The sequence below is a fragment of the Phyllostomus discolor genome, chromosome 3, assembly GCF_004126475.2.
Source record: "Phyllostomus discolor isolate MPI-MPIP mPhyDis1 chromosome 3, mPhyDis1.pri.v3, whole genome shotgun sequence".
In the NCBI taxonomy this organism is placed as follows: domain Eukaryota; kingdom Metazoa; phylum Chordata; class Mammalia; order Chiroptera; family Phyllostomidae; genus Phyllostomus; species Phyllostomus discolor.
In genome coordinates, this window is record NC_040905.2 from 51,074,076 (window position 1) to 51,092,767 (window position 18,692).

An 18,692-nucleotide genomic window follows, 5' to 3' on the forward strand; every position below is an offset into this window, starting at 1 on the left:
TAATGTACCTTTCTCTAATGGTGACTTTTAACAACATTCATAGGAGATCAAAACCATGCCCTGTACATTTGAAGGCAGGTTTTCCTTTCACTTCCTTGCCTGTGTTTACTCTTTACTTTTCACACTAGTTTAATTCTGCTGTGTTAAAAGGAGAAGATGCTAGTTTTCCCTCAAACGTCTGCTCTTGCATTTTCCGTATTTCAGTTCGATCGCCTTTATTTCTCCTACATCTTTCACTAGCTTTTTCTTTATCCCACCGTTTCCCCCTACTTTAGTTCTGCTACTAGATTTTTCTTTCTTTCTGATATATGTGACGTGGATTATCAATTCCATTTCTAACTTCTACGTCGGTGCTTCAGTGTGGTCCTTCCGTTTTAATGGCGGGGGGGGGGGGCGGGCGGGGGATGGGGAGCGGTTAGTCCTGCTTGGGCCTTCCGTAAGTGTTTACAGTAGTTTTGTAGTGTTCGTCTGATAGCTGGCGTGGTTCTCCAAGTTCTTAGAGAGATGCTAGCGGCACTGCACAGTTCAGCCCTGTTCTAGCTCTACCCTATCTCCACTGGTCACCCTTTTATTTTTCAGCTATTTGGCTAATATTGTTAGATGGTGTGCAGATCCCCTCCCTGGTTTCGGCTTACTCCCCGCACGTCCTTTAGCGGGCCGCCTTTGTGCTTCGCTGAACGTTCAGACTTCTGTTCAGAGGCCTTTCGGAGACGTGAGGGGCGGGGACTGGGCGGCAGTCGCGCTGGCGGCAGGCAGGTCACACCCCTCAGGCCCTAGCCCAGCGCTCGGGGACTAGAGTGTCAGCCTGCAGCTCGAGACAGGCCTCCTGGTGCGCGGGAGGAGCAGCGCGCATGCTCCAACTTGGTAGCCGGTGGGGTGGTGGTGGCGGCGGCGGCGGCGGCTGAGGGAGGGGTTGGTCACGTACCTCCCTCCACCGTGGCCTACATCGCCACCCCTGTGGCTCCCCGGGGTCTGTCCCACTCCTCCCCGAGGCCGCTGGCGGGGCGGGAACGCGTGCAGTTAAGGGTACCGCGCCCCGGCTCCCCTCCCCCAGCCCCGTCGCCCCGCCCTCGCGGGGCTGGGCGGCCGGGCCGGGCGGAGCGGAGCGGGGTGAGTATTTCTAGAGCCTTTGGGGGCCGTCTCTTCCCGGCCCAGCACCCCGCGCATCCCTCACTACCCTCCAGGGACCGGGAGAAGAGGTGGGGGTAGGTGGGCGGGACGAGCCCAGCCCTGAACAAAAGGCCGGGAAAAGGGTCTTCCGCCTCAGAAATGCAGGCATGGTCCTGGCTTTTGCGCTGCATCTGCATTTCGGGGTGATCAGCTTTCAGGGGTGGGGAGTGGAGGGGGCGTGCCCCCTTTCCTGGGGGTCGGGCTGGGCCACGCGCGCCCTGGGGCCGCTACCGGGGGCCTCCCAGTGGACTTCGGTAGTTAATCCCCTGTGCCTAAAGCTTGCTAGGGGATAGCAATTCTTTATCCTTGTAACCTTGAAACAAAGGGCATTAAATTACTGGAAAGTACAGTGGCCAAGCCCCACTTAACTTGAAGGGGTTTCAGATAGATTGTCAGGAGGAATAACCTAACATTTATAAACACATTATTTTTCCTCCCAAGTAACGTATGTACTCATAGCATCTGAAATCACGATGGGATGCGGGGTACAGCAATAGTTAACTGAATTATAGAAACATTTGCTTTGGTAAAAATACAAAACATTTCAGAAAGGCAAAAGGATAGCTACACGTCTTTTCAAAGTCAAAATGGAGTCTTGTCTATCTAACACGCCCACCTGAGGATGAATTAGTCATCTAGGGGACTGTACTTTTGCTTGACATAATATTGATTACAGCCCCAGCTGTGCAGTCACTTTTTTGTTCTTCTTGTTTGAGATGCAAATTATTTCTGAGTGGGAGAAAAAAATACAGAAGGTTGTGGTTTTATTGCCCTATTTCCAAGATTTTCATAATTTTTACCATTCAGCTTGTTCCTTCATTGTAAGTTCAATAAATCTTTGCCACAGGTTCACTTTGTTTTTATGAATGTTTCTAAGTTTTGAAACATTGCAATTTGACAATGGCTTCCACTTTTTAGTGGCAAGGGCTTACATTTGTACTTTTCAGGATTGGAAAACAGTTCCCATGTTGTACTCAACTACGTCGTGGGACCTTTCCTTCTTTCTTCTGAAGGGTCAAATGTGGACAAAAGAAACATTTACAAAATGAAAACTTGACCGCCCCTCCCCCCCCGCCCCCGCCCCCGCACCAGTGTTGAGTGTTGAGAAACTCGAATTAAAGTCTTGCAGTTTCAAGGTTTAAGAATTGTTACTGATATTTTAATGGAGGAAACTAGTGGAAGCAGTTTCCACCAGTTCTGAACTGGATTCATTTGAAGGTAGAAGTTGTAAGGTTATTTCCCCACCCACTCTTCTCTCCTCTCCACTTCCCTTTCCCCTTTATTTAGGATAAGGTGAACTGAGATTTTACTATATGATGAGGCCATTGAGTTGGGCAAAATGTTTTGTGACAAATTGTAAAGTGGTAGCAGTTCCTAATGCTTACATATTTATGAGACAGATACCCAACCCCTTAGGAAAAGCAAGAGGGTAAAGTTTATGTAAGTAAATTATTTAAAACCTGGCTTGATTTTATTAGTATCTTTGAAGTCTGGAAATGTGTTTTGGGAGTCTAGAACCATGGTTTGAATCATACACTTAGGGAACCATAACAACAAAGCACCGTAGAGATTATTTGGTGATTATCCCTTGAAACACATGTCTTCAAGTGTCAAGCAGTCTGAGTATAAAACAATTGGAAAATAGGGGAATAGAGAATAATCCCTACCTAAAAGCACCCAGATTAGGGAAAAGTTGCTGAAAACTATGCAGAATCAGTGTCTCTGCTAATGTACATGGCACCCCAAGCCTTGAAGGGCTTGATCTAGGTTTATGGGACCGAGGCAGAGACTTTACTAAAGTGAATTTATCACTGTCATGTAATAGCTTTCAGAGAAAAATTTTTAGTCATCTCTTTTGAGCTCAAGAACTTACAATGGTTTCCTGTTGGTCACTGCTTAAATGAAACCTCTTTAGAGTTTTAGGAGTATTTATAAACTGCCCCCCTTTTTTCTTGTATTTCTTAATCTATATGCCCCCATTAGACTCTTTCCCTGTCTACCCTGCCTCATTTCACTGATTCTACCGCCTCTACCCCTACTAACCCTTGTCATCCCGTTATGTATTGTATTCCTGCCTTTCAGTATCTTCTTATAATTCTTATAATTAATTCAAGGATTATTTGAAGTATAACTTCAGACTGACTTGGGTCAAATTGCCACATTTATCAGCTGTATTACCTTGGGCAAATTACATAACCTCTCTGCCCCAATTTCCTCATCTGTAAAATGAAGAAAATCATAGTTAAGTACCTCAGGGTTGCAGTGAAGTTTCAACAAGTTGATACAGTTTTTGGCATATTGTAGAAGCTCAATACATGCTACTAGAGTTATGATTTTAATCCATATCAATTTTTAAAACCGTGGTTAAACAATTTATCACTAGTTTTTGTTGTCTTTTATTTCTAATGTGGTTTTCAGTTTGAATCTTTTCTTACAAATTTGATAACAAATTGTTGAGGCAAAGACCGCACATCATGTTCTTTTTGAAAAGTCTCTTAACGTTCACCCAGGATGATTCTGAGGACTCAATACATTTTTTTTTTCTATCTTACTATCTAATGTTCTTTTCTTTCCATTTTATTTTGTTGCTTATATTTTAAAATTTATTCCCTATTTGGTTTTAAAAGTATTTGAGTTATCTTATAATCTATATATAACATAATAACATACAAAATAAATGGTCATGAAAATAGAAAGCTTGACTAGAAACACTGGAGTGTGATATATTGAAATACATACCATGAAAAGTTGTATAATTGTTAAAGATGAACCACAACTATGTTCTCAGCTTCATGATGGTCAAAGGAAAGAACACAGCATTCCACTTGCTCAAGAAAACACACAGCTTCTTTGGAAGTAAATATTTTGTGAGTGAAATGTAGATTGTGATAGATTTCAAAACTAGGCTAAGAAACCCTAGGGTTAAATTCTCTGGACTTTGTTAAGCCCTAACCTACTTCCCAATGTTTTTCCAAAGGGGTCTTAATTGGCATTTTTTGGGACTGTCTCATACCTTGTAGGATGCTCATAGTACCTCACTCCCGAATATTAACCAGCAATAACAAAAACATAACTCCTGCTTTTTGTGATAGCCGAGTATGATCCCACTCATTTCCAAATGGCTCCTTTAAAACTGGTCCCTCCTTATGCTGGGACCCATTGGACCTCATCTGCTCATATTTTACCAGCCTATGCTCCATCTACTGCCACTTTTTTAAATTTTTTAAATTTAGCACACTCTTTTAAGGCCTGGTCTTGCAGGAGCTGTTCCATCTTTTGGGCATGCCTTTCTTTGTCTCCACTTTTTAGGCCCTTATTCAGATTCAAAATTCAGGTCTTCAGGAATAAACTCAGGCCTTCCAGACTCCCTTTTTGGGGGTCTTTTCTGATTTCACCGAGAAAAGTTTGATATTCCTTTTTATAAGGACATACACAGGAAGCACTAGGATATTGTAGATGCTGAGTGAATGAACGAAAAGCTTGTGGAGATAAAAAGGCACATTAATCTAGTCTTATGTGAAAAGAAAAAACTAAAGGGATTGTCGATTCCATTACAAAAATATCCAACCACTTACTTTCTTTTAAAAAAATGTAATAGTACTTTGTAGTATATTTGAAAAACAGGTCTATTATCTATGTTTAGACCAAGCAAGTCTGTAGCTTATAAAACAATGTTAATCATTTTCCTTACCTTTTTGTTTGTTGAATATGCCATTAGTTCTTGGTTCTGACTAGAGTTAAGTCCCTCTATTCAAAGGCAGCAAGAGTTGGAGTTAATGGATCAGCTCAAACTAGTGGTGGAACAACTTCTCATGTACTTTCAGAGAAATCTTGTTTATATTAAGAAATGATAACATTCTTATATAAGTAGTGACACTGGTATCAGAAAGCTTGGATATCATAAATCTACTGTTTAAATGGGTAGAGATACAACTTGTCTATAGGCTTGGAAGTTGATTAGGATAAAGGTACTATAAAGAGGTAGGGATATGTATTGATAGAATAAATTCATTTAAAGTTTTTAGTTTTTCTTGGATTTATCACAACTTTTATTTAATGTTTACTGTGTGCCTAGCTCTGTTATAAGCATTAAGATCGAAGTTTAAGTCAGAAGCCCTCTGATGTTTAGACATTTTAGTGTTCCTTGCTGTGGAGCAGATGGATGAGGCTAACCATGATTTTTGTTCCTTTGTAGGTTAACTGATTTTTCTGCGTGCATTTTTGTTTTTACTTTTAAATTTTATTTTTAAAGATATTCCACTGGCCTACCTCTAGACTTAGGTTTCTTTCCAACAGTTTTCTCAGAAACACAGTGAATTCTTTCAATTAATTGGAATAAATCTTGTTTGTTTTTTTATTCCTTTTGTTGGGAGTAAATCTTTTTAATCCTTTTTTTTTCTAGCTCAGGAGTAATTTTTCAATTTCATGTTTGCCTATATGATTTCAGTGCAGCAAAGCCAGTTGTTTGTAGGTTAGATCTGTGTTCTTTGTACTTCTTGTCAATCGATATGCATTGTTTTCATCTTGGTCCTTTTCCTTCTGTGTGTTTTGAAATCTCACCTGTGTATGCTAAAATACTAATTAGATTTTTTCCAGCTTTTAGACTTTCATCTGTTGCCTCTAATGTAAAATTTATCTGTACTGTTAAGACATGCTTGAATTCCTTCCAGTTTTTCTTTATCCAGTTTTCTTTTTAATCTCAGATGTTGTTCCCTCCACCACCTGACCCTCCCCTCCACTATCTCTTGCTTTTGGAAGGTGGGTTTTTCTTTTTCCTTTTCAATTGGGTGCATCAAGTAGATATTCTCAGTTTTTCTCCTGATTCCCAGTGTAAGCCTACTTCAGCACCAGCAGGCTTCCCCTCTTCCTCTTTATCATGGTGCTCCTCTTTCTTATGGGACAAGAGCTTCTTAGTGGCCCAGTACTGTTACTGATGTTTTTGGTTTTGTCTTGACAGCACAGTGACTTGTATAGGGATGGTGCTGACTTGGCCAGAGTGTGCGAGCTTCCTTCATCCCTTCCGCTACACCTGGGTGTTGGAGCATTCTTGTGCTCTGTGTTGGTTGGAGAACAGGGTGATGGGGGTAACCAAATATATGAAGGATAGATCTTCTCTGTACTCAGAAAAGTTCCTTCCTTTCTTATCATTTAATCTTTTGCTCCTGTGTTTATAATGAAGGAAGTGATTTCAAATAATTTATAATAATATATAGTTTTTTGAGATCTTTTTGAGGGAAAGGGTAGTGATGAAATTATTCTGAGGCTCATCCTATTCCCACAGCTTCCTGTTGCTGACTTTCTATTACAATGTGCAATGCTCCGCTTGGCTTCACCTTCCACTTCTGGCCACGAACATTATATTTTTGGGTGACAATTGCCTTGAAAGAGAATTAATGTGCATTGGAAGACAGTAGGGGAGGGGACAGCTCAGGTTCTTTTTTCTGAATAAATACAGAATGTGGACAGTGAGATGTTCTCTTACCTTCTTTCTAACTGGAGCTCAGACTGCAGAGGCCATAGCAAGTGCAGCTACCACTAAAGATCCCTCATCTCTAGTCCAGGTACAATGTCATATCTCATTTAAACTTTGATTTGGGAATGTTTCAGTGGGAACCCAATGAAGGAACACTGAGCCCATTGTTCAGGTGCTGTCATGACTGAACACACATCCTCTCTTTTGCTGCTTTCCTGTTTATCGGGTCACCTGGGCCGTGCCTGCTGTGCCCCACCTAGGCTGTCAAATGCTTTGATGTCCAGGCCCTTCACTATCCCCATCAAAATCATCCCCCCCTTTTTTGGGGTCTCCATTTTCTAGCATTATTCCTCCTCAAAAGTATTTCTGGTGCTAATTATAAAGGCTTACTTGGGGCCTTCAAAATCAGGTAATCCTTCTGGTCTGGGTCTAGGATTCCACAATTAAATTTGTACTCTGGGTGCTTCTTTGCATTCTAAGATTTGAGGACCACTGCACAAGAACCCTGCTAAGTAAGTGATTAACTAATTAAATGAATTCAAGCCAAATTCTCATAAAGGTAATGGGTTGAGTTTACTTTGCTAGCAAGTAATTGCATGTTTTGTTAGGAGTCTAAATTTAAAGTTACAATATGTAAAACTGTTGCAGGGAGGGACAAGTACAGAGGAAGTTGCTTACTTTTATTAGCTAAAAATGATCTTTAATGCATAAAGGTATGCGTAGTATGTTCTGTGATAATCACATTTTTATAAATGATCTTAAGCTCTGTGGAAATTTAGTTATATTTCTTAAAATGTTTTAATCTCATTATAAGTCTGATACACATTGATTTATAGATTCATCAAAAGAAATGTCTCTGACCAAAAAAAAAAAGTATGAGTGTTCAATACATTAGATTGAAAAATCACATTAAAAATGTGGAGCATAGTAGTGAAAAAAATTGTTTTTAATTAAAAAGGATCATTTGAACAATGATTATACACGGCGTTAGAATTCACTGGGGCTGCTTTTCTGAAAGGATACATTTAATAGCATCAGAATAAGCTTCTCCACACTACCTAGTTACAGGGCTAACCTGTTGTTTAGAGAGGCTGCTTTCAGTTGGTGGGAAACAGTTTCTGCTACCTTTCCAGTCTGTAGACTCTGCTGAAGCAGTCAAAGAAAGGTTTTGATTGAGTTAAGAAAAATCAAACAGCTGTTTAGCAAGAGTGAGACTCAAACAAAATAGATGTATTAACCTATACTTTATGACACAAAACAGCTCTCTTTTCTAACTTTTACTTGTAAGAGCTGAGAGGCTCATCGTTTAGGATGAGGTGAGAATTAGAATTTACCTTTTTTTTTTTTTTTTTGCAACAATGCAGCAGTGCTGCACACATTTATTTGGTAAAATTCACCTGTTATTTTATTTTATTTTTAATTTTTATTTTAATTGTTGTTCAAGTACAGTTTTCTGTCTTTTACTCCCATCCCAGCCCACACCCCGCCCCCCCCCACCCAGCGCTTTTTATTGAGAGTTCACCTGTGTTCTGTTGTTACCTCTAGTGTAAGATGGCTCACGTCTGGAAACAGGCAGTTTGCATCTAAGGTTTTTCATTTGCAAATTAAGGATTATTTTTTGCCATTATTGCTTAATAAGCTGCAGTTGTGGTTGTTTTTGTCTTGGTCATAATTTAAGCCATTTCATAATAGGATGTTTTAAGATTCTAATTCCTGCCTCTACTAGTCTGTGAACTTAGTAGAGGACCAGAGAGTATTAAAACTTGAAAAGTACATATAAAAATGTTGATTGTATTATATTTTTACTTTTAACAAGGTGAAATATTCTTACATGAGCAAAGAGACAATGATTGTTCAGTAAAATTTCATTATGGTACATTACAATGACTTGAATTGAAATGGATATTGTTTCAATAGAGTATAGAAGGCCTGAGTGTTTGTATTATTGTATGTAACATCCTTCAGCAAAGTCCAGCCCTTAGATAATTTTAAAAGTATTCAACCAAATATTAATTAGTGCTTTGATGTTCACTCATCTTGCTAGTGGCACAGTGTGTTAATTAGTAAACTGTGGCTACTGAGTGAAATATTATGTTTCAACTAACATTCTGAATAGTTCAGTGAGCCGTAGTAACTGGACGGCTTAGGGCATGGAGTGTTTTTACTTAGTTCAGTTTTGTTACTAAGTGAGGGTTTATTTGAAATTTATGAACTGTTCCAAGATATGTTAGTATTTTTTTATGAATTAAATTCAGTTTTTTTATTGAATATCTTTCCATATATGTCAGGGTCATCACATAGTTGGCAAAACTGTTTCTCTGGCTGTACCATTTCATGTTTCGGATTCCAGTTTGGTATCCTCTTACTGTGTGATTGAATATGTTCTGTTGTCAGCCGTGGAATGTTGATTTACAATCCCTATTTCCAGCCCAGATGTCCATATTTCTTTCTTGTTTTCCCTGAGTTCCAGATCCATGCCCAAATGCCTGCTAGATATCATCACCTGGGTATTCCACAGGCATCTGTCTGTCTGTCTGTCTGTCTACCTGTCTATCTACCTGTCTATCTATCTGTCTATCTATATTTGGGGTGAAATCTTTTCTTTCAAACTTTTTTTAGTTACAGTTGACATTCAGTAATATTTTATATTAGTTTCAGGTGCACAAGATACAATGAACCTAAACAGGTGCACAGTTATACAATTATATAATTTACAAAGTGATTCCCCTGATAATTCAAGTATTGACCTGGCATCGCACACAGTTATTACAATATCATTGACTATATTCTTTATGCTAAACTTTACTTCCCGTGACTGTTTCGTAACCACCAATTTGTACTTCTTAATTCTTTCACCTTTTCATTCATTTCCCCAACTCCCCCTCCGGCAATCATCAGTTCACTTTGTCTATGAGTTTGTTTCTATTTTGTCTGTTTATTGTTCTTTAGATTTCCCATATAAGTGAAATCATATGGTATTTGTCTTTGACTTATTTCACTCAGCATAATACCCTCTAGGTCCATTCATGTGGTTGCAAATGGTAAGATTTTATTTTATTTTATTTTTTTTATGGCCAAGTAATATTCCATTCTATATATGTATCACAGTTTTTATCCACTTATCTGTCAATGGGCCCTTGGGTTGCTTCCATATCTTGGCTATTGTAAATATTGTTGCAATGAAAATAGTGGTGCACATATTCTTTCAAATTAGTGTTTTGGGTTTCTTTGGATATATACTCAGAGTGGAATCACTGGGTCATAAGGCAGTTCCATCTTTCATATTTTTTGAAGAACCTTCATACTGTTTTCTATAGTGGCTGTACGAATCTACAATCCCACCAATGGTGCACAAGAGTTCCCTTTTCTCCATACCCTAGCTAACACTTGTTTGTTGATTTATTGATGACAGCCATTCTGACAGATGTGAAGTGATATCTCATTGTGGTTTTATCTCATTTGGATTTCTGTGATGATTAGTGACGTTGAGTATCTTTTCATAACTAGTGGTCATCTGTGTGTCCTCTTTGGAGAAGTGTCTATTCAGGTCCTTTGCCTACTTTTAGATTAGATTTCTTTGTGTGTGCATGTGTGTGTGTTGAATAGTTTGAATGCTTTATAAATATTGGATATTAACCCCTTATTAGCTGTATCATTGGTGAATATTTTCTCCCATAGTTTGTCTTTTCATTTTCTTGAGGATTTCCTTTGCTGTGCATAAACTTTTTAGTTTGATGTAGTCTCATTTCTTTAATGTTTTTCTCATGTTTCTTTGGTCCAAGGAGATATATCAGAAAAAATATTCCTAAGAGAAATGTCAGAGACTTTACTGCCTGTATTTTCTTCTAGGATTTTTATGGTTTTGAGTTTTACTTTAGTCTTTAATCCATTTTGGTTTTATGCTTGTGTGTAGTGTGAGAAGGTGGTCTAGTTTCATTTTTTTCCCCATATATCCAATTTTCCCAACACCATTTATTGAATAGACTGCTTTTACCCCATTGTATGTTCAATTGATCACATAGACGTGGGTTTATTTCTGGGCTCTCTATTCTGTTCCATTGATCTATATGTCTGTTTTTATTCCAGTACAATGCTGTTTTGATTACTATAGCTTTGTAGCGTAGTTTGATATCAGCTAGGGTGATACCTCCAAATTTGTTCTTCTTTCTCAAGATTGTTGTGACTTTTTGGTCCTTTATGGTTCCATATGAAGTTTGTGATTATTTGTTCTAGTTCTGTGAAAAATGGCATTGGTATTTTGATAAGATTTTGTTGAATCTATAGATTGGTTTGGGTAGTATGGACATTTTAACAATGCTAATTCTTCCTGTCCATGAGCACAGTATATACTTTCAGTTATTTGTATCTTCTTCAAATTCTTTCTTCAATGTCATACATTTTTGAGTATAGATCTTTTACAACCTTGTTTAGATTTCTAGGTTTGTTTTTTTTTTATCCGATTATAAATGGGATTGTTCTCTTAGTTTTAGTTTCTGATAATTCATTATGGGTGTATAAAAATGTACACCCATAAAATGTAACCAATTTCTGAATATTTAGTTTGTAACTTGCTACTGTACTGAATTCATTTATCAGTTTTAGTAAAGTTTTGGTGGACTTTTCAGGGTGCTCTATATGTAGTATCATGCCATCCGCAAAGAATGACAGTTTTACTACTTTTTTTTCCAATTTGGATGCATTTTATTTCTTCTTCATGTCTGATTGTTGTGGCTAGGACTTCCAATACTGTGTTGAATAAGAATGCTGAAAGTGGACATTTCTGTTTGGTTATTGATGTAAGGAAAACACTTTTAGCTTCTATTTATCAAGTATAATTTTAGTCATGGGTTTGTCATACATGGCCTTTATTATGTTGTACATTCCCTCTATTCCAACTTTGTTATAAGTTTTTTAAAAAAATCATAAATAGGTGTCAGATGCTTTTTCTGTATCAATTAATATGATCATATGATTTTTTTATCCTTTATTTTATTCAATTTGACCATCCATTCATGTGGAAAAGTCTCTGTTAACAGCTTGGGTGGGCCTGTAATTTGGGCTGGATGGAGTCTCAGGAGATCTCCATGGTGGGGTAAACCATGTTAGCCAGGTTTATGGAGTTTCAGATATGGCACCCACCTGCTGGCTCTTTGACTCTGTCTGGGGGATGGTTCAGAAAGGATACAATGGCCTCTGCCCACCTCTCTGTCTGGGGGAAAGCTGTCCCCCAGCTCTCACTTTGATACAGGACACTTCAATTCCTCTCCATATGCCACTTGTGCCTTTCAAGCTGCTACCCCAGTTCTAGAGCTCAGAGGGAGTGAGTCTGAGTAAGTCCATGTGTGGATTCTTCAAGTGGAACTGCTTGGAACTCCAGAAGTTTCTTCCACCACTCATTCCTCACTGGTTATTGCAGCCAGAAGTTTTGAGGACTTTTCTTCCTGGTACTGGAACCCTGTGCTGGGGGACCTGGTGTGGGACTCTGACTTTTGACTCCTGAGATATCCCTTCCAAATTTTTATCTACCAGGTGTGTCCTCCCCTCCCACCAGTCAGGATGGATGTGGTTTCTTCAATCCTGCAGCTGTCAGACTTCCATTCATCTCTACCTCTGATAGCTCCAAGTGATGGTTGTTCTACAGTTTAGTTGCAATTTTGATGTGGCTGTGCAAGGAACCGAGCCTTGTTTACCTATACCTTCATCTTTCCAATGATTTTTTTTATTCTGATCTTTTCAGCTCTAAGTTCTTGTTCCCTATTTTCTGTGGAAGAGTTCAAACTCTTACATGATACACACACCATCCCTCCTTTGTGAGGGATCCTTCTTGTGCCAACTGTAATCTGTGTATAGCTTCATTATTGTATAGACTTTAAATAGAAATCCTCCTTTCCCATGCTGTCAGAATTGCGACTGGAACAGTTAATTGAAGAAGTTGATTAAAGGTAAAGTTAAAACATAATACATGCCAAAAAAAGAGGTTATGGATAAGCAAGGAGTTTGATATAAAGGCAAATGGTGAAGAATATTTAAGTTACTTTCTGCTTAAGGTTTATAAATTACAGAAAAGTAGAATCTATAAACCTCTGTAAAGACTCACATATGCCAATAATGTTTGATTTTTCTTTATCCTAATGATTCTTTCATTAAATTAAAAAAGAATATTCTTTTATGTTAAAAAAGCCATGCATACTTGAAACATTTTATTTCAGCTCAAAACATAGAAATACATTTATTTGCCAATTTTTTCATTTATAACCAAGGCATTTTTTTTAAAGTGTGGGTACTTAATTGGAATTTACTTGTTTATTCTTGATTAAACTGAACCTAGAATGTGTCCTCTAGGTATTTTGTTTAAATGAAAGCGCTTAAGCCACATGTACAGCAGTCCGAGTGCAGAATTCTGGGTTTGTATGATTCCGTAGCACCACCAATTTTCTGTTGCTTTGTCCATATCTTCTTCAATAATAGTATGTTTTTCCAATGGAAACTTACTTTCATAAAGTAATGCCAAGGCATTAAATCTTAGAAATAACAGTTGTCTGTGTTTTTAAATTACATCTTATTGGTTTGGTTAGTGTAGCATTTCATTAAGGTATACTTATATTATAATACAAGAATGTGGTTTGTGAACGTACCCTCAACGGAGGGGCGTAGAGGTTGCTTCCTGATCAGAATGCTATAGATACTAGTTATTTTACAGAGGGAATGGACATTGTATTGATTAATATGGCAAAGTTGGTTGAATGGAGGTTGATTAAGAGAGTTTATACTGTAATTATTATTGTTATTATTTTTGCTTCTCTCCCCTATTACGATGTGAATTCTTATAAGGCAAGGGCTATATTTATTTTTCATTTTCATATATGTAACCTTTACCTATGCACAGTGACTACCACTTAGTAGATACTGTTTTTGTTGGGTGAATGAACAAATTCTTACGTAGATCATACTACTTTTGAATAACCAGAAAGGACAGTGGACTGGGAATCAGCTAGTATAGACAGATCATTGACCCTGGAGCCAAACTGAGGTTTGTATCCTTTCTCATTTACATTCTTGAGCAGTTTACATTGGCTTTTTCACTTTAAAATATTTTATTTATTTATTTTTAGAGAGACAGGAAGGGAGGGAGACAGAGAGGGAGAGAAACATCAATGTTTGAGAAACATCAGTCAGTTGCCTTTTGTGTGCCCCCAACTGGGCACCTGGCCTGCAACCTGGGTGTGTACTCTGACTGGGAATTGAACTGCAGCATTTTGGTTTGCAGCACAATGTCCAACCCACTGAGCCACACTGGTCAGGGAGCCTTTTTCATTTGGCAAAGGAGGATAACAACAACTTCTGGACTGTGTGAGGGTTAAATGGGAACGTGCAGTATCTAGTACAGTGCTTGACAAAGTAAGCAGTCAGCAAGTACCACACTGTCCTGAAGATGCCTGTTACTAAGGAGAACGAGGGAATTCACTTGGTCAGTCTTTTCTCATTAAGAAACTTGAACTACATACTCTGTGAGTTTTCCTCCAGCTCTAAAATTCTCTTTTAATAAGCAATGTTTTATGTTTTGGACAGATTTACATAACAAATATTTGGGTATTCCTTGATTTGTTACATTTTTAGACACAATTTATAAAGTAGGACCTTGAAGAACAAATATTTTCAGACTTTAGAGCATCATCTGTTAGTGAGTTAATTCTCTAATAAAATCTAAAGAACAGCTCAGCTTTGCCTGTCACTGTCACACCATCTACAAAGGAGCTGAAGTAAGGGGTAGAAAAGGAAGTCCTGAGGAGGCTGGAAGCGTTAGCTTAGAAGAAGTGAGGTAAAAGTAAGCGCTTGAAACTAAATTCATGGACTTATTTTTCCGGATTAAAAAGTGGAGATAGGATGAGAAAGATGGAAACAAAACACAATTTTTGGAATGACTCTGAGGTTGTTTTCCATTTACATCTCAATTTTGGTTTGTTGACGTAAATAAGTGAACCTGCAGCCTTCCTTTCAGTATTCATTCTACAGCTGTTTCTAATACTTAGTTTTTATGTTGCAGTTATTGCAGTTATCATATAGTATGGAAGAAGAGGAGTTTTTTGGAGAACAAACATTCCAGCATTATTGTAAAGAATTTATCAAACATTCACAGCAGATAGGTGATGGCTGGGAATGGAGAACTTCAAAGGTAAGAGTAGAAAATTTTATTTCCTATTTTGGTGTTTTCTTTTTCTTTCTCTTTTTCTGTCATGTAAACCCTTAGTAATTGAAACTAATGTATGAAAGCTAGCTTGATTTAGTAAAAGGCTTAAATTGGGGAATGTTTTAAAACAGATGTTCATTTTATTACTTCAACTATATGTACTCATTATAATTAGGCTAATGAAGTATTATGTAGAAAAGTCTTTAGGTGACCTGCTTTAATTTAATAGATAAGGATGCTTAGCATATTAATTATCTGAGTATAAATAGATGCTTCTGTGGTGCCTCCAACTATTTGTTTACACTATTCATTTTCCTAGGAAACTGTCTTCATCCAGAGAGTGAAAAGATAATCCTGAAATCAAACCACAGTCAAACAATCACAAATTCTGAAATACCGAGTACTGTGATAATTGAGAATTTTTTAATAGTGTAAACACGTTTCAAAACATTCTTTTGATTTTATTTAGTAACAGTAATGAAAAAGTCTATGTACTCATTTATATTTCACACATATATTTAGTAAGGTTCTTTGCCAAAAGCTTTTAAAGAATTCCTTGAAATCTCTTCCTCAGAGAGTGAATTTTCTCTACTTGACATCTTATCTGATTCTCAAAAAAGTGATGAATCTTGAGTCTCTGCTGATTGACTCTGTTTCCCATATGTACTCTGAGAGACAGGAACAGTTTTGAGCTGATTCCTATTATTCAGAACTAGGCCAGGGAGATGCAGGTCTTGATCAGATCTAGAGTGTCACTGGTGACAGAAGCCGTAATTTCTCATTGGGTCGTATGTTGTCTAGTCTTTGACAGGGTGACTCATGGGATGATTCAGGGGTTGGTAGATTCCAGCGTCACTCGTTCTGTGACTGGGCAGCCCTTAAGCCCCTAGGGCATCTCCTGCTCCAGGGTAACATGACCTTACTGGCACCTTTTATTAATTTTTGTTTCTGAGAATTTTATAATCTTGTTTGCTATGGTGTTTGAATTTTTGTTCATATTATTTCATCTATGATTATTATGTGCCAACATATAAAAGAAGTGCTAATTTTTGTATATTAATTTGGTAACTATTCAATCACTAATTTATCCTTTTAGTTTTCATAAATTTTCAGTGATTTCCCTGTAATCTTCTAGGTAGAGTGAGGTCATCTGGCAGTAAAGAATTTTTTTGTTGCCTTATTTGTAATATTTTTCTCTATTATTTTATGAATGGTTTGAGAAATGATACATAATGGTGATACAAGTTCTCTTTGTCTTTCTCTTTATCTTAATATTAATACTTCTGATATATAATAATTAAATAAAATAATTGATTGTTGGCGGTTTATTTATTGAATGAGTAAAGGTTTCTGCCACCTTTTGACCTGTAATAATTTATGTGGTTACTTCTAGGGAACTTTCCCTTTTGCCAGGTTTTGTTAAAAAAAGAGTTTATCTTTTATCTTAAGCTTGAGGGAGAATGATATAGATTCCTGTTACCATTTCTGTGACCCAGCAGAGTGGAGGGGGAGAAGGTTAGGGAGGGAACTTGGAGTGGACTACGTGAGCGCACGCATGTGTGTGTGTTGTAGGGGTGGTGGGGCACTGGGGAAGATCTCCAAGGAGGGAATTACATCTGTTAGAAGTTTCTTCACTAAATTCGTTGAAACTAGTTCCAGGATTTGTTTATATTCTTGTTCTGGCCTGGGCTGCAGGTATGGGTATGGCTAACTCTAACTTCTTGTTTGCTGCCACTGTCTGCTGGGTTAAGAAAGTTTCCTACCCTTTGGAGTGAGAATTGCACCTTTAATTAAGGATAGTTCTTTTTAATGTGGGGGTGAGTCCAAAGATAGTATCAAAACAAAACAAAGCAAAACCAAACACTGTTGAGAGAAAATCTCTGTCGCCTGAGGGCAAGGCCTGCAAACTCACAGCTCTGCGGAGACCAGGCCCTGTCATGTCAATGGGCAGAGCTGCCAGAAACACAGCAGCCTGTGGTGGGAGCTGACCACAGTGGTAGGCCTGCTGTCAGGTTGGAAACATGGGCCCAAGGGTTACCAGATCTTTCAAGGAAAGCCAAAAGGATTTTGGGAGAGAAATATCTAAAATTTTAAATGTTGGCAAGTAACAGATGTTTTTTAAACATGGCGAGGAATAAAGCCAACATGCCAGTGGTGCATAACAAAGGGGGCATGCATCCCACTGATGACTTACGGAACTGGGTGTCTCCCTTGCAGGACTGTAGTTTCTCACCCGGCCCTGCCTCAGTGCATGCTGTTGACCTCAGTTAGAAAAAGGGGCTCCAGGCAAACGGATTCCTCCTTTCTAGATGTTGGGGTATTAGTATTTTTGCTAAGTAGTTTCAGCAGTCCCATATCCTTTGTATGAAGGAAATTGTGCATCAGTTACTTGGTTGTTTCCTCCAAACCTTCCATTTGTATTAATATGTCAGTCTTTTTGTAGGACTGTTTGGAGACAATACTTAAACCACTGTTTTATTTTTTAGGCTCTAGAAATTTATTTTTATTAAAAAATAGCTGTATTGAAGTACAATTGACAACTGCTCATATTTAAAGTGTACAGCTGGTAATTTTTGACATTCGTATGGACGTGTGAGCCTTCAACATAATCAAGAAAGTGAACATATCCATCACCCTCAAAAGGTTCCTTATACATTTTTATAGTACCTCCCTCTGTCCCTTCCTGTCCCTGAAAGTTAGTTTTGAAAAGAATCTTGTTTATCCTGACAGATAGAGGCTCCAACATATTGTCAGTTATACCTTTAGGTTTGTTCATAAATCACTCTAGCAACATCTATTTAATTTTTTAATTTTGAAGAATCACTAAAATGTTTAGAGAATTGGTATAGTTCAACTTTATAGATAAGTTAAAACATCATTTTTTCCCCCTGCAAAGTTGATAAGAAAAGCAATATGAATTAATGGAGATGTAACAATTTAAAAAATTTTAAAAGAGCCCTTGCTGGTGTGGCTCAGTTGGTTGGAGTGTTGTCCTATACACTAAAGGTTGGGGGTTTGATTCCCAGTCAGGGCACACGACCTAGGTTGTGGGTTTGATCCTTGGTTGGGGTGTGTATGGGAGGTAACCAATTGATGTTTCTCTCTCACATCTATGTCTCTCTCTCTTTCCCTTCCTTTCTCTCTAAAACCAATACATATTACATTTCTTTAATTTTAAAAGGAAACTTTCTAAAAGTGGTCAAAAACAGTTCTGATTTTTATATCTGGAGGTATGCAGAACAGGGAGAATACTTCTAAATCATTATTTTTTAGTGGGGCTGGATGCTGTTGGCATCTGGGCAGGACAATTCTTCTTGTTCCCCTACCCCGAACATTTCTAACTCTTTCAGGGAGGAGGTATGCTCTCACTGAGAACTATTGTTTAACATGGTGGTCTGTGGGAAATTAATGATTGTGGTTAGGAGCGTGGGCTTCAGAGTTAGGAAGATCTGGATACAAATCCCTGCTCTACCTGTCTCACCTTGGTCTACACTACAGGGGCTGCCCAATGTTTTCTGCAAAGGGTCAGATAGTAAATATTCTGTGCTTTGTGGGCCATCCAGTAATTCTGCCTTTGTAGAATGAAAGGCTGTAGACAATACATAAATATATGAGCATGACTATGTTCCGGTAAAACTTTGTTTACGCACCTTGAAATTTGAATTCATGTCATTGTCAAGTGTCACAAAATAATTATTCTTTGTGATATTTTAAATTATTTAAAAAATGTAATAACCTCTCTTAGTTCACAGCCTGTACAAAACCAGCACTGGGCAGGATGTGGCCCATGGGCTGCAGCTTGCTGACCGGTGCTCTGGGGCTCGCTTCCAAACTTGTAAGGAACAAGCTAGGATAAAGTAA

General features: G+C 38.1%; 1 protein-coding gene across 5 annotated transcripts in view; it reads left to right on the forward strand.

Annotated features, from left to right (window-relative positions):
- Positions 1–1,029: 1,029 nt before the first annotated feature.
- ATG10 (autophagy related 10) overlaps positions 1,030–18,692 on the forward strand; it is a 221,409-nt gene continuing 203,746 nt past the window's right edge. The window contains exons 1-2 of one of the 5 annotated variants that reach the window (XM_036020491.1): positions 1,030–1,110; positions 14,697–14,816. In XM_036020491.1, coding sequence (XP_035876384.1) covers positions 14,709–14,816 — 108 coding nt within the window. In that variant the 5' untranslated portion in view covers positions 1,030–1,110; positions 14,697–14,708. Of the gene's footprint in view, positions 1,111–2,265; positions 2,389–6,460; positions 6,732–14,687; positions 14,817–18,692 lie in introns of those variants that run through there. The other 4 variants (XM_036020492.1, XM_036020493.1, XM_036020490.1 and 1 more) reach the window with 4 other exon arrangements.